Source organism: Mustela nivalis, assembly GCF_964662115.1.
Source record: "Mustela nivalis genome assembly, chromosome: 1".
Taxonomy (NCBI): Eukaryota; Metazoa; Chordata; class Mammalia; order Carnivora; family Mustelidae; genus Mustela; species Mustela nivalis.
Window position 1 is genome coordinate 110,437,178 of NC_139020.1, and position 14,123 is coordinate 110,451,300.

The following is a 14,123-nucleotide window of genomic DNA, read 5'->3' on the forward strand; positions in this document are numbered from 1 at the left end:
TCTCTGGGCTTGGCCTTTCTCAAGGAGTGTGGGCAGAATGTCCGAAGTAGCAGAGAGCCACGGATAATGAAGATGGTACGTCCTACATCAGTTGGTAACAAAGCTTCTTTCTCTGCCTCTTGCCTATTCAAACGTTTACCAATGAGTATGTGTGCTGATGACAAAATTAAATTCTAAGACACTCTGTTCATTATTTGTCCTTGATGCTTTCTTGCTGTTTGACTGCTGTATAGAAAAATTCCTGAGGATGAGAAGTCCCTTCTCAATTTCTCTTCTCTAGTGCCTGCTTTTGCACTGTAGTGGTGGCAATGGCATTGTGGTGGCAATTGTGGTTCCGGTGATTCTTTACCTTAGAAGTGTGTTGGGAAAGGAGTATTTGCAATTATTGTTCCATCTTCTTTAAAGATCTGTTAAAGGGAAGACATTTCTTATAATTCTAGTATCAGTATTTTTTGTAGTTCAACTTGGAGACCAGACTTAGGTTAACAAGTAAGTAAAACCTAAAGCATCTCCTAAAGAGTAAAGATATTAAAGTCAATGATCCCCAATGCCCTTGTGAGATAATTATCAGTACTTATCTATAATTTCATTGGAAAGGAGAAGCAGGTATTTATTTGTCTTTGATGGGTAGAATGAAAGGAATGCATATGTAGATGCTAGGATTATTATAGTTGAGTACAATCTTACCCAGTCATGCTCTAAATTTATTGTTATCAGTAGAGCTTAGCTCTACTGCAGTTAATAAGCAGGTTGATTATTTATTGTTTGTGCTCTTCTTCCATATGCAAAATGCTCAGCTCTTTTTTTATAGTCATTTTCCCTATGCTGGTTTTTTTAATGAAATCATGTAGTACATCATTTAAGAAGAAAAAAAAAAATATTGCCATATATTTCTGTAGCTAGAGACCAGAAGGCAAAGAGTTTATTCTTCAGCTTTAATTAAAAGCTTAGAAATGTGCTGTGGCGTTTTTCATTTGTTTTTTATTTCTGCTCTGCAGTCATGTTCACTGCAAATAAAAACAACCATTTGAAACTATGAAGTCTATAAAAACATTAGGATGGCAAGTAACTAAGTATACTAAAGTATTAATTTTGGCCTTCCTCTGTTAAAACCTTTGGCTAATTTCAGTCGGGACTCAAATCTGGTTGATTTAACCAGAGTGCTGTCATCCTCTAGGGCAGGAGACTATGTTAAGAATTCAGTGGTTTTTCTTAAAGTTAAAAAAAAAAAAAATCATGATGTTGTGACCTCCTGAGCATATGCATATAAATATTAGAGTTCCTCTTCAATTGTGTTGTTTCTGCGAGTTTATAGTTTGCGGAACATGTGTGATCCTCATTCATTTGCCTTTGAGTTGGACCAAGATGAGTTCCACAGAAACCACATTATAATTCAGCTCACATGCACAAAGTGTAAAGTGTAATCCTTATTTCTTTGCAGTGGTCTTTTCCCAACACATAGGGATATTATTTAATCGTACTTCTCTATCTTTATGTATACTATGATTTTTGCCTTAATTATATAATAATTAAAGTAGACATTATAGAAGTGGTTTTCTTTTTAGCTTTTATTTTCTTAAGCTTAAATCTTAAAAATGATCATTTGTAGATTTTCTGCAAATTTGAAATTATCTAAAATGTATGTCAGATTGATATCAGCTGAAATGCTGTCTTGTTCTTTTGTGAATCCATGTTTTTCTTTCAAAGCCATACCAGTATCATAGGCATATGGATCATTTTTTTTTTAAATCAGGCTTTTGAAGTCACAAGACCTTAGTTCAAGTTTCATCCCTTCTATAGAACAATTGTAGTGTTGGGAAGTCATCTACTGTAATCACAGTAAGCCTTTTTCTTATTGATAAAATGGAGATTTTAAAAATAAATCCTTCACATGGATTTTGAGAAGATCAAATAATGTAATTTTGGTGAGGACTTAAACTCTTAAGTACTATTGTTTATGCATATATCAGTATTATGTGTATACAACAATATCTTGCGTATCTATACAAAAATCATCTTATTTTGAAAGACAAACATGGAAGCACACAAATGTTTATATATATATATATGTATGTATGCATATAAATATATATGCATTGGCTATAAGTAAGTTAATTATATTTGCCAAATAACCTAGTCTCAAGAAATATACAAGTCTCAGTCCTTAAACTGGATAGGGTTTCAAAAGATTCAAGCAGATTCCCCCACCTCAGTCTTCTTTCTTTCTGAGGTTTAAAGTTATCACAAGTGAACTAGACAACATGTATTTTTCCTGTCAACTCTGTGAAAATATAGTGACAGCTCTGTTCTAATTCTTGGAGCACACTTACCTAAAGTAGAAGTACTAATATTAGTTAACTTTTAGAAGGAGTTAAAAACAACAACAAAACAATCATAGTCTCACATATCCATGTCAGAAACAAAGCCCTTCTTGTTTTGGTGGGCTGGAAGGCAGACTTCATTCATGCAGCTCTCTGTGGGAACACTGGTATTAACACTAAACCATTGTTCCCTGGATGTGGTCATCATTTAAGTAGCAAGTCAATATTATATTAATAATTCACAGCAGTAGTCAATTGATTCTTTCTCAATTGTCAAGATATACTTAAAATAATAGTTTGGTAAAAGAATAGATACCTCTATCATAGAGAATAATTGTTCTCTTTCGCTTTTATGTAAAAAATAAATTTAATCAAAAGTTCTGTAGATAATTTTGTAAACTTTTTGGAAGACAGCTTTAATTTAGATATCTATGAAGCAGATTTTCTTTTCTTCTGGAAAACTCAAGAGGAAATGATTAAGGTTTTGAGAACCCTGATGACATCAATGATACATTTAGTGTGTATCTCCCCTTCCTTTCTGTTCCTTTATTTGATTAGCAATAACAAACTTAAAAAAATAAAAAAGAAACAAAACCTTCCAAAATTAAGAAAATATATAGTTCATTATTTCCTCTATGTCCCATCAAATTGGGGTAGCTGTTTCAAATGCAATTCAGCAAGTGGGTAATTTCAATAGGAAAGGTATTTTAGCTAATCTAGCAGTTTTCTGTGGAATTAGGATGTCTTTTTATTCTAGATTGTATTGAGTCTTAGAAAACGTTAAATATGCCTTGCAAAGTGCACAGTAATATCTTTCCTTCATTTTCATAGTATCTTCCTGCCTCAGTGAGATCTAACAAAAGCACCCCTCTATGTGCTATTTTGTGTCACATTTAGGGACTTGTATAGTTAGCACACACTGTATTTTTATACAAAGAATACAGTATCGACTCATTTTTTGAAATGAATACAGGGGTGGAAGTGACTCCTTTTCCTGTATTCTGTTATGGCATCCCTTTTTAATTTTTTCCTCTGGCAAAGTTAAGGAAGTTTGGGAGCAGAGTTGTCTAAAGATAACAGGGTCGTTTACTCACTTAAAATTGTCTATTCCATCCTCTTCCACATTGAACTGCGTGGCTGGGAGAGAGTAGGGAAATACTAAAATCTGGGTCATGTCTCCAAATGAAATGGAAACTAGCAGCATTCTGATAGAGATTTGTTGTCATTTCCAATAAGAATATTTGAAAGTCTCTTCTTGGAATGCTTAGTTATCACCAGGCTTAGTTGTTTTCTGTTTTAGAAGACTCTCTCAATCCCTATTTTCTCCCCACAGTAGTTCCAAATTGATTTTATAAGTAGACTTTAACATTTAATGACTGTGGTTTTTGTTATTGGCAAATATCAAAGTACTATACTAACTCCCTATTCATAATCAAGCTCTTCTTTCAGATTTATTTAACATAATTTTATTTTAGTCTTTTACGTTTTTGACTGAATACCCAGAATCCTTCATGTATACATGGACCATTCCAATAAATGCCTGTCCCCTATTTTCAGTTAAGTTGAAAAAGTAGTCTTCTCCATTTTAAAATACATTAAACCTGGGCCCTGTCTTTCCTGCATAGTGAGTTCATACTCTCATTAAGTTAACCTGCATTTCTATTTTTCACATCCCTCCACTTCCACTCAGACCAGCCACAGTCCAGGAGGGCAAGGGAATTGGGTTCTGGAGTCTCAAGGTCATGTAGACTCCAAAGTGATGGAAACACTGTGAAGCAAAGGAACAAGAAACCCAAACATCCAGTGGAGAAGTTGGAAGAACTAGAAGATCATTGTTCATCAGGGAAATGTCTGTCATCCTATAACTTGGGCAAAGTGAGGGCCAGTTCCCAAATTGACACAGAGCAGCGTGAAAGGAAACGGTCTGATCATGAGAGACTTCGGAGACCTCCACTTCCCAAGATCAGTGGTGAGGTGTTTCTGAGTACTGGATTTGATGATGGGGAGGCTAACAGTATCCATCGAACTTGGAATTGGGAAAAGCAGTCCAGACACCAAGACCAGCTTTCACCCAAGTCTTCACAGAAAGCAGGGCTTCATTACAAGGAAGCTGTTTATGGGAGGGACCATGGGAAAGGTGAGCACAGACAAAGGAAACACAGGCCCAGGACTCCTCCCTTCTCAGAGAGTGAGGAACAGCTCCAGCTCCATGACACAGGTAATAAAGGACAGTCACTTTGAAAGTCCTGGTATCCTGTATATGTATACAAGCGAATGTATTTAATAAGCATCTTAAGCAACCTATTCTTTATCTTTAGTTTATACTCATGGCTTTAAAATAAATGCTGGAGCCAAATATTATAAAAGGTATCTACTTAAAATCAAGTTTATAGTAAGAGGAAAAATATTTGTACCTTTCTCCTACTGCTTTCTAAGAAAATACACCAGTTCCTTACAAAGGTCTTTTAGCCCCAGATTGCAGTGGAGGTGCCCGTCCTGGATACAGTTCTTCATTTGCCAAGACCATATACCAGAGATCAGAGACCAAATGAAAGCTCCTGAATTTCTGGTTGTAAGTAAGAGGTATTGACACTGTCTTCATAGTATTTGCCAAACTAGATAACCAATGAGTCTGGAAGTACCAGCTTCTCTTGGTCTCATCTTTCCCATTTGTAAAGTGAGAGATTGAATAGGCAGTCTGTTATAACAGCATATTTCTAATTGTGGGCCTTGGGCTATTTTTGTCAGAATCAGCTGGGCTGTTTCCTAAAGAGGCAGCTTTCTGGATCTCATATGATCATTTCTGTACTTTCTTCTGGTGGGGTGGATTTGTTTTTGACCTGTACTTAAAGTTGGAAGGCCATTGCCTTAAGTTTCTTTCTAAGCTGTAACCATCTAGACTCTAAGACTGCAGTTGGTGTTCTGAAATGTCAGTATTGGGTATGTTCTGTTCTTGGGGTTTGTTTGGAATGAGGTGAATGTTAGACTTGAGCCTCAAATTTTCTGACATCTTTGAGGCTCTGACATCCTTCATTGACACAGTAATGGTTTTCTCTGTTCTTATCTGGAAACTGCTGTGGTGATGTTTTCCTTGTGGCTGTACCACTATCAGTCATAATCAGGCCATACTCCTCTTCCTCATTCTATTTTACTCTTCCTGAAGTTTTACAGAGACACGAGGGTTACTGGGGAGTTCCATGGAGGCATCTGTTCTTATTTTCTTCCTTCTCACTGCCCAGCCAACCAGTTTTTCTGGGTCTGGAACTGGTTTCTACGTTGCAGATTCAGGTGGATTTGGTAGGTTTCTTCTACATGTTATCTCTTCCTATGATGTTAGTCATTTAAGCTATTAAAAGACGAGGTTGTAAAGAAAATGAAACTTCAGTTCAGCAACTACATTGAGTATCTGCTGAAAATATTCTGCCTCGGGCTTTATGTTCTGGGATATATGCTTGGATCTGAGCCCCAGAGGTATAAGTCAAGCTAGAAAGTAGAATAAATGTAAACAATTACAAATTAGATGTACTTTGAACAAAGAGCTATGTGGGAATAGAGGAGGCAGTGATATGATCTCTCTATAACAAGTTATACTATCTATATCCAAATGTAGAAAGGTATGTTGGAGTCATAACATGGTGAAGGATTGCTCCTATCTCTACATTTCTGATTCTGTGATTCTGCTTTTTAAGTATGCTTTGAGAGCCGGTTATGGCTTTTCATTATACTTGAGGCTTTCTTAAACAGGCTTGAGAAAGGTAAAACTAATATGAAATAAAACACTGATTCACAACCCTCCTACTGGAATTGTGGGTAAACTCCCTCTTCCCTGCTACCCCTCCACCCCCCAGTAGTTTAAAAATACAATGTGGCTAGGTAGCTACTAAAATGGCTACAGTGTAGCTGCTGATCTGTCATTCTGTATTCATCTTTACAAATTTTACCTTCCTAGAGATTTGAGGTATTTGATTTTGTGACCCTCTAGAATAGAAGATTACTTAAAATGCAATTATTAAATACTGGTGTCTATTCTTGTTTTTATAAAAGCACAGTTCTTAAAGTTGTTAGCATAAGCCAAAGTTTTGTTTAAGTTAGTAATGAAGAAACTACCAGGATGACAAAGAGCTAGGTCTAACAGAATTTGCATAGTCAGTTGAAAAAGGAATGCAAAATACAATTGCTAAATTAAATATAAGATCAGTTAACTTTCTAAAGGACTTTAAAACCCTATCTCCTATGAGGGTAAGTTCTCTAATGAACTTTTAAGTTATAACAGCTTATTACTTCCTGCTGGTTAACTTCCAGCCTCTTAGGACCATAAGACATTTATATCTTTCTGCTGTGACATTCCCTAAGCTTCAGACTGGCTTATTAAAAAATATTCTTGCATGATATTCAAGAATCTGTCAGTCCTCATCTTACTTTATCCCAAATTTGGGATAAATGTGTCTTCAGTATTAATACTTCTAATAATTTTAGCCTATTGTGCGAGAATTTAAAGGTAAGCTTGATTTGTGTTTGTTCAGGAAGGTTCTTGTGTCCTAAACTGGAGAATGATGAACAAAAGACAAGCAAGAATTAAATTAAGAATTGAATGTGCAGGGGTATTTGGGTGGCTCAGTCAGTTAAGTGTCCAACTCTTGATTTTGACTGCAGTCATGATCTTTGGATCATGAGACTGAGTCTCCTTTCAGGCTCTGCACTGAGTATGGGGCCTGCTCGGAATTCTCTCTCCTCTCCTCCCTCTCTCAATCTCTCTCTGTCAATAAATAAACAAACAAACAAACAAACAAATAAATAAAAGAATGTGCAGCCATTAAGTATGGCTCACCTGATCTTTTTTTTTTTTTTTTAAAGAGTTTATTTATTTATTTGAGAGTTAAGAGAGAGTAGGGTAGGGGGACAGAGGGAGAAGCCAACTCCCCACTGAGCAAGGAGCTTAGTGGGGAGTTGATCCCAGGACCCTGGGATCATGACCTGAACCTGAAGGCAGATGCTTAACTGACTGAGTCACCTAGGCAGCCCTCACCTGATCTTTTGGAAACTAGTTTTTGGATTGTTAAGTCTACTGTGATAAGAGCAGCCATTCTGTTAATTTCCTTCAATTAACTTCGCTTTTAACATTTTTAAAGCATCTCCGTTTTCTATAATGAAATGTGTAGACTTCCAATGTAGTGTCTGAAGTTTGTCTTATATACTTAAAAAAGCTCTTTTTACTTCTGGTACTGAGCATACTGCATGCAGTCACCAGTCCTGCCAGAAATCTAATAATTGAGTTTTTTTTTTTGCTTGTGAGACATGTACATTTCAATGATATATCAATAGTTCAAATAAACTGTTTCTCCACTAGATATTTGAGACTTAGAGAGATATTACCTCAAATACTTACTCATTAACTATTCTGTTCATTCATTCATGCATTCATTTATATTGAGGTATAATTAACATACTATTTTAGTTTCAGGTATACAGTGAAATGATTCAATATTTGTGTATATTGTAAAATGTTCATAAATGTGGTTAATATTCATCACCATATACAAGCACAAATGTTTTTCGTGTGATGAGAACTTTTAAGATGTACTCTCTTAACAAAAAAAATATGTATTCTCTAACACCTTTCAAATATGCAGTACAGTATTATTACCAATAGCTAAACCATATTTACTTATTTTATAACTGGAAGTTTGTACCTTTTGACCCCCTTCAACCATTTTGCCCACTCCTTACCCTCTGCCTCTGGCAACTCCCAGTCTGTTCTATGTATCTATGAGTGCTTTTTTTTTTTTTTTTTTTATGATTCTCTATAAAGTGAGGTCATAAAGTATTTGTTTCTTTATGGCTGACTTAGTTGACTTGGCATAATGCTGTCAGAGTCCTTCCATGTTGTTGCAAATGGCTAAATGTTCTTTCTCATAACTGAATAATATTCCATTGTATATATACCGTATTTTTTTTATCTGTTCATATGTTGATGGACCCTTAGGTTGTTCCCATTCTTAGCTTTTGTAAATAATGCTACAGTGAACATGGGGGTACATATATCTTTTTGAGTTCGTGTTTTGGTTTCTTTCAGAAAAATATCCAAAAATGGAATTTACTGGATCCCACGGTAGTCCTATTTTTAATTTTTTGAGGAACCTCCATACTGTTTTCCATAGTGGTTGTTCCAGTTTACATTCTCACCAACAGTGCACAAAGTGTTCCCTTTTCTCCACATCCTCACCAACACTCATTATTTCTTGTCTTTTTGATAATAGCCATTCTAACAGGTGCAAAGTGAAATTTCATTGTGGTTTTGATTTGTATTTCCCTGATGATTAATTATGTGGAGCACCTTTTCATGTACCCATTGGCCATCCTTATGTCTTTGGAAAAATATTTATTCAGAACATCTGCCCATTTTTAAGGCAGATTGTTTTTTGCTATTGAGTTGGATGAGTTCCTCATAGATTTTGGATAGTACTTTCTTACTAAATTTGTAACTATTTACTCCCATTCCATAGGTTGTCTTTTCATTTTGCTAATGGTTTCCTTTGCTGTGTAGAAGCATTTCAGTTTGACATAGTACCAGTTGTTTAGTTTTGGTCTTGTTGCTTTTATTTTTGGTGTCAAATTAAAAAAAAATCATTTCTAAGAGCTTATGCTTCCTTCTTAGAGTTTTATGGTTTCAGGTCTTATGTTCAGGTCTGTAATCCACTTGAGTTATTTTTTTTTTTTTAAGATTTTATTTACTTATTTGACAAAGAGAGATCACAAGTAGGCAGAGAGGCAGGCAGAGAAAAAGAGAGGAAGCAGGTTCCCGGCTGAGCAGAGAGCCCGATGCAGAGCTTGATGAGGGGCTTGATCCCATGACCCTGGGATCATGACCCAAGCCAAGGGCAGAGGTTTTAACCCATTGAGCCACCCAGTCACCCCCATTTGAGTTATTTTTTTATAGTATAAGTCCAGTTTTATTCTTTTGCATGGAGCTGTCCAGTTCTACCCATACCACTTATTGAAGAGACTGTATTTTCCCCATTGTATATTCTTGGCTTCCTTGTCATAGATCAATCGAACATATATGCATGGATTTATTTCTGGGCTCTCTATTCTGTTCCATTGACCTGTGTATAATTTTCTTTTAAACTGCCTGGAAGTGACAGTCTTACCTGTCAAACCAATTAAGTTTGTTCATTTGACTATTTCACTTGAATGTCTTCTAAGTGTCTTTGAAAGATACTAAGACAAAATGTTTTCTTAGTGAATTCTGTGGTGTAGAGTAAGAGTGGAGAGGGTTTAGTGTGTTAAAATCTGAACACATCCCACTCTGTTGTTTTTTTCACTGGTGGCAAAATGGAAGGAAAAAGGCCTAACTGTAATCTTTGCTGTGAGACTCAGCTGCTTAGAGAAGTATCAGTTTCCTATAGATAGGAGAATAATATCACAGCCTCTTTTCCACTAACTTTGTTCAATTCCAGCTCCCTATATAATTTCATTTATTTTCCCTGAAATACTGTTTTCCAGTTATGACCAAACTAATGATAACTCAGGGAGGTTTACTATTTCATTTAAATATGATTCACTCTTGAGAATATCTCTGTTTCCTGACTGTCCCAAACCACTCAGAAATCTGTTTTAAAGCCAGCCCAGCCCAGCCTAGCCCAGAATATAAGATTCAGTAGCTCTAGAGATGATGAGAAACTGAAGTGAATTCTGTATTCTGAATAAACAGGTGCTAATAGGCCTGAAGTTAAGAAATCCAGGTTTAATAGTCTGTATTTGTGGGGGAAGACATATGAATACATGGCTTGTGGATTTACCACAAAACTAGGTGTAAAGCTCTACAAAGAGAGACTTCTCCAAATAATTTAAATTTCTTCATGTGCCCAGAATTTAGTTGTATTTTTTCCTTTACTTTTTGTCAAGTGCAGTGAGGCATTTTGATAAACATTATTTTAATGTATGGTTATTTTGATGGATATAATATAGTAAACTAATAGTTTCAATGCCATTTTCAAGCAAGCATCAACTATTAGGATTAAAACAACCAGATCTCATCCAGGCTACCTAAGTTAGAATCCTTGAGGTTTGAGTTGAAGATTTTTATGTTTATTTAAAGCATCCCAAGTGAGTTTAATATATAGCTAGAGTTGACAACCACTGATACAACGAAGTAGGCAGTTAGTAGTAAATTTTCTTTCTCCCTTCAGTAGTCCCTTTATTGGAAGTTACTATTTCAGATGGTTAATCATGTTCATGGCACTGAAAATTGTTATTACTTCTGTATCCAATACATTTACAATGTTGAATAATTGTAATTAATACAAGATACAAAGAGGGAAATATCTGCAATTTTGAAATAAACATTAGCAGCTACCACTTGATTAAAAGTTATAAAAGGACTACATGTTGTTTATAACATTTCAAAGTAAAATGCCACAATTCCCCATCAGTCCCCCATGTTCCTTTTCCCTCAGAGGAGTAGAAATCAAAGTCATTCATTTTGTTCTCTGGTATTTCCCTTATGTTATATCTTCCCTAAAATTTAGCAACAACACTGAACTAATCAAAGCTACAGGAAGGATCTAAAGCAAGTGGGTTTGTTGACCATCAGAGCGGAAACTATGGTAGGGCCTCTTGTGGGCTCACAGGTACTGTCACATAGCTCCCCGGTGATACTGTTTCTGTTCCCCCTGAAGTAAAGTATGCAAGGCTGAGTTAAATAGAAGGAAGAGCCTCATTTCCTCCAGTCTTGACTCCTCAGCCTCTTTAAAACTCCCGACTCTTCTAACTCTCCTTACTCTATTTTTTTTTAATTTCAGTGACTTCACCTTTTTTTCACTAGCTATTTTTGCAAAAGCCTCACTTACAGTTCATTGTGTGATTTTCTGCTGTTGAAGAAACTATATGAAAGGGGAGTTTTGCCTGGTGATTTTGTGTGGGTAACTTTGTTTCAATGTGTGGATAATCTGCATTGCCACTTCTGTGCCTAAGGGAAAAACTTATTTCACGTGCACCCTACACGGAATTCTATAGTGGTGGCAGTGTTGTCAGTGTTAGATACTAAAGAAGAACTTTAACTTTTGCACCTTTTCAGAAAACAAATGCAGTTGCCTTATTACATTGAGTTTTTTCTAGGAATGAAGCCAAGAGGGATGAAAGAAGCTCTCTCTACTCCCTCACGAGTGGCGCACAGAGATCAGGAATGGTATGATGCTGAAATTGCCAGAAAACTGCAAGAAGAAGAAATTTTGGTGAGTAAATTTTCACGTAGAACTTTAGGTGATAATCACTAGGTTTTCTTGAATTGAATCATTCTTGAGATTATGTAATAGGCTTAATGAACCTCTGTGAGTTGAGAAGCTGGTACCTTTTTATCGGTGGGAAAATCAAGACAATGGGAATAGATTGTTCAGTTCTACTTACTGAGTAAACATTAGCAACAAAATTCCATATCCCTTTCTCTCTTTCATTGAGTCCTGATAATCCTTTAGTAATCTGGTGTGGAATTTGATAAAAATAGCCCCTGCTCTGGCTGGTGAAATTATACTAATTAAACTTAAGGGATGTTGATTACAGCTGGTTTGAAATACCAGCTTACTTTTATGGAAGATTTTTTTAAAATGGACAACACAGATTCTAGTTAAATGACTCAATTTTGTGTATTTCTATACTGTAGGCTACCCAGGTGGACATGAGAGCAGCTCAAGTAGCCCAGGATGAGGTGAGTTCATAATTCGTTTGGCCAGTACTCTTTAGAAATATCCAGTAGTTTTTGCCCACAACTCTGCAATCAATGGTATTGACTGGATTTTGTTTAGGAAATCGCTAGACTTCTCATGGCTGAAGAAAAGAAAGCTTATAAGAAGGCCAAGGAGCGGGAGAAATCATCTTTGGACAAAAGGAAGCATGACCCTGATTGGAAGGTAAGTTCTGTTTATTGTTTCTCTGATTTTTGTAATGGGGACTCTAATTTTAGGGTAAATTCTGCAACTGTATTTAGTGTTTACAAATTATCTGTATTGCATATATGGATCTAATTTGTAAAAGTGACTTCATTACAAAGAAACTTAATTCTTCAAAGTAACTGTGAAAAGATTACTGCTAAGATTGAAAACTCATTCCATTGATTTTAAGATCAGTTGAGGTGCAGGTGCCTCTGGTCATAAGCAACCTTAGTTTTACTAATATTTACCTTACAGGAGAATGTAGTATTTTCTCATGCTTTCCTATTTCACCAGTGACCTTTTCTTTTTCTCTCTCTGCTTTTTCTGTGTGCTTATATTGTCCATCCATGATCATGTGCCCATAATTTTTCTTTCCTCTGACATAACTTGATCTGTGGCAAACCGACAGATACCACTAGCAACCAAGGCTTAGGTCAGAGTGTAGGAACCGTCTAGCATGAGCTTGATCTATCATCTTCCCCTCATCAGTCAGAAACACTAGACAGAGTAGTGGCTGCCATCTCTTCTGCTGTAAAGTAAGGTCCAGGTTCACAAACATTACTCAGTAGTTACTGTGTGCAGTGCACTGCTCTGCACTTAACAGGGAAGGGCAAACATACAGTTTCCTCATAATACTGTAAAATGTAGGAGGGTAAAGAGGACAATGTAGACTGCGAACAGATACAAGGTCAAGCTGGCTGAAGAAAGCAGAGTAGAAGAACAGCAGAGTTGCAGGGAGGAAGAATTCCCAAGGTAAAGATTTTTCAGAGAGGGAGTTTGTACTAGGCCTGAGAAGATTCAGCTCAGATGTGTATCCAAGCCATAGTGATGTTTAGCACTGTCCTTTCTCTCTCGAACAAATTCCTCCCTTGGGTCTCTGGTTTCAGCACCGATTAGGAGGAAAAAGAAGACAGAAACCGTCATAACAGCATTGCTCTACTGTTTCCTCTTGCTCAGTTATTCAGTTTTCAGTTTGAAATCAAATGAAAGCATTATTAATTATGTATAGGTCTTTCTTTCTTTTACCCGTTTAGTAATTCAGGATTTTCCTAACAAATGTATTTCATTTTAGTAGAAGGGCTCCCAAATGCTTCTGCTCTATAAGTTAAGCTACAAATAATTGCCCAGGAGTTACTTGGATTCTTTGTTAGCTCAACTGTGAAGAAGTGAGTATTTTTAAAAATCACAAATCAAGCAATAAAAGGGGAAGGTCACACTTCTAGCAAGTATCAAGACTTCTTTAGTTCCTAGATTCTGTAATTGGTACTGGCATCATTCTTCTGATAGAAAGGTTGAATTGAATGTTCCTTAGTTTCCTGGCTTGAAAATCACCACCCCCAAGTCACATGTTCAGAAATAAGTTTAAGAGCACAGACCTACATTCCACAGACTCGGGAAGTTCTTGTCAGCTGTTATGCAGCTTTATGTTAATAATGGGTGACCAGGCACACTGCTGTCAGGGAGCGTGTTGATGTGTAGTTAGCCCACTCATCTCTCATCTACTGACCACTTCCAGCATAGGTTTGTGACTATAATTTTTTTTTTATCTGAGTGACGGTATGTAAAAATATCTTACTGTTGTTCATGTGAACGTAAGTTGAAATTGCTATAGTTTGATATGATTTAGTTATTTTCTAAACCTAACAATCTTACCATTTGCTGTTTTCTATATGTATGTTTTTTCTTTTGCTTTTCTTTTCCTTTCTTTTCTTTTCTCTTTTTTTCTTCCTTTTTTATTTTTTCTTTTTTCCTATCCTTAGCCAAAAACAACTAAATCAGCACACTCAAAGTCGAAAGAGAGTGATGACCCTCACCGTTCTAAGAATGACAGGCCAGCACGGTAAGATGCCACCTGGAAAGGGGAGTGAGGAACTTG

The 14,123-nt window shown here is 36.2% G+C and overlaps 1 protein-coding gene across 7 annotated transcripts in view; it reads left to right on the forward strand.

Annotated features, from left to right (window-relative positions):
* Window positions 1-14,123, forward strand: part of CCDC50 (coiled-coil domain containing 50) — a 69,981-nt gene that overhangs the window by 42,707 nt on the left and 13,151 nt on the right. For 3 of the 7 annotated variants that reach the window (XM_082694695.1, XM_082694699.1, XM_082694697.1), the window contains 4 exons: window positions 11,439-11,554; window positions 11,980-12,024; window positions 12,122-12,226; window positions 14,008-14,087. In XM_082694695.1, coding sequence (XP_082550821.1) covers window positions 11,439-11,554; window positions 11,980-12,024; window positions 12,122-12,226; window positions 14,008-14,087 — 346 coding nt within the window. Of the gene's footprint in view, window positions 1-4,011; window positions 4,540-4,790; window positions 4,894-5,138; window positions 5,619-11,438; window positions 11,555-11,979; window positions 12,025-12,121; window positions 12,227-14,007; window positions 14,088-14,123 lie in introns of those variants that run through there. The other 4 variants (XM_082694693.1, XM_082694696.1, XM_082694694.1 and 1 more) reach the window with 3 other exon arrangements.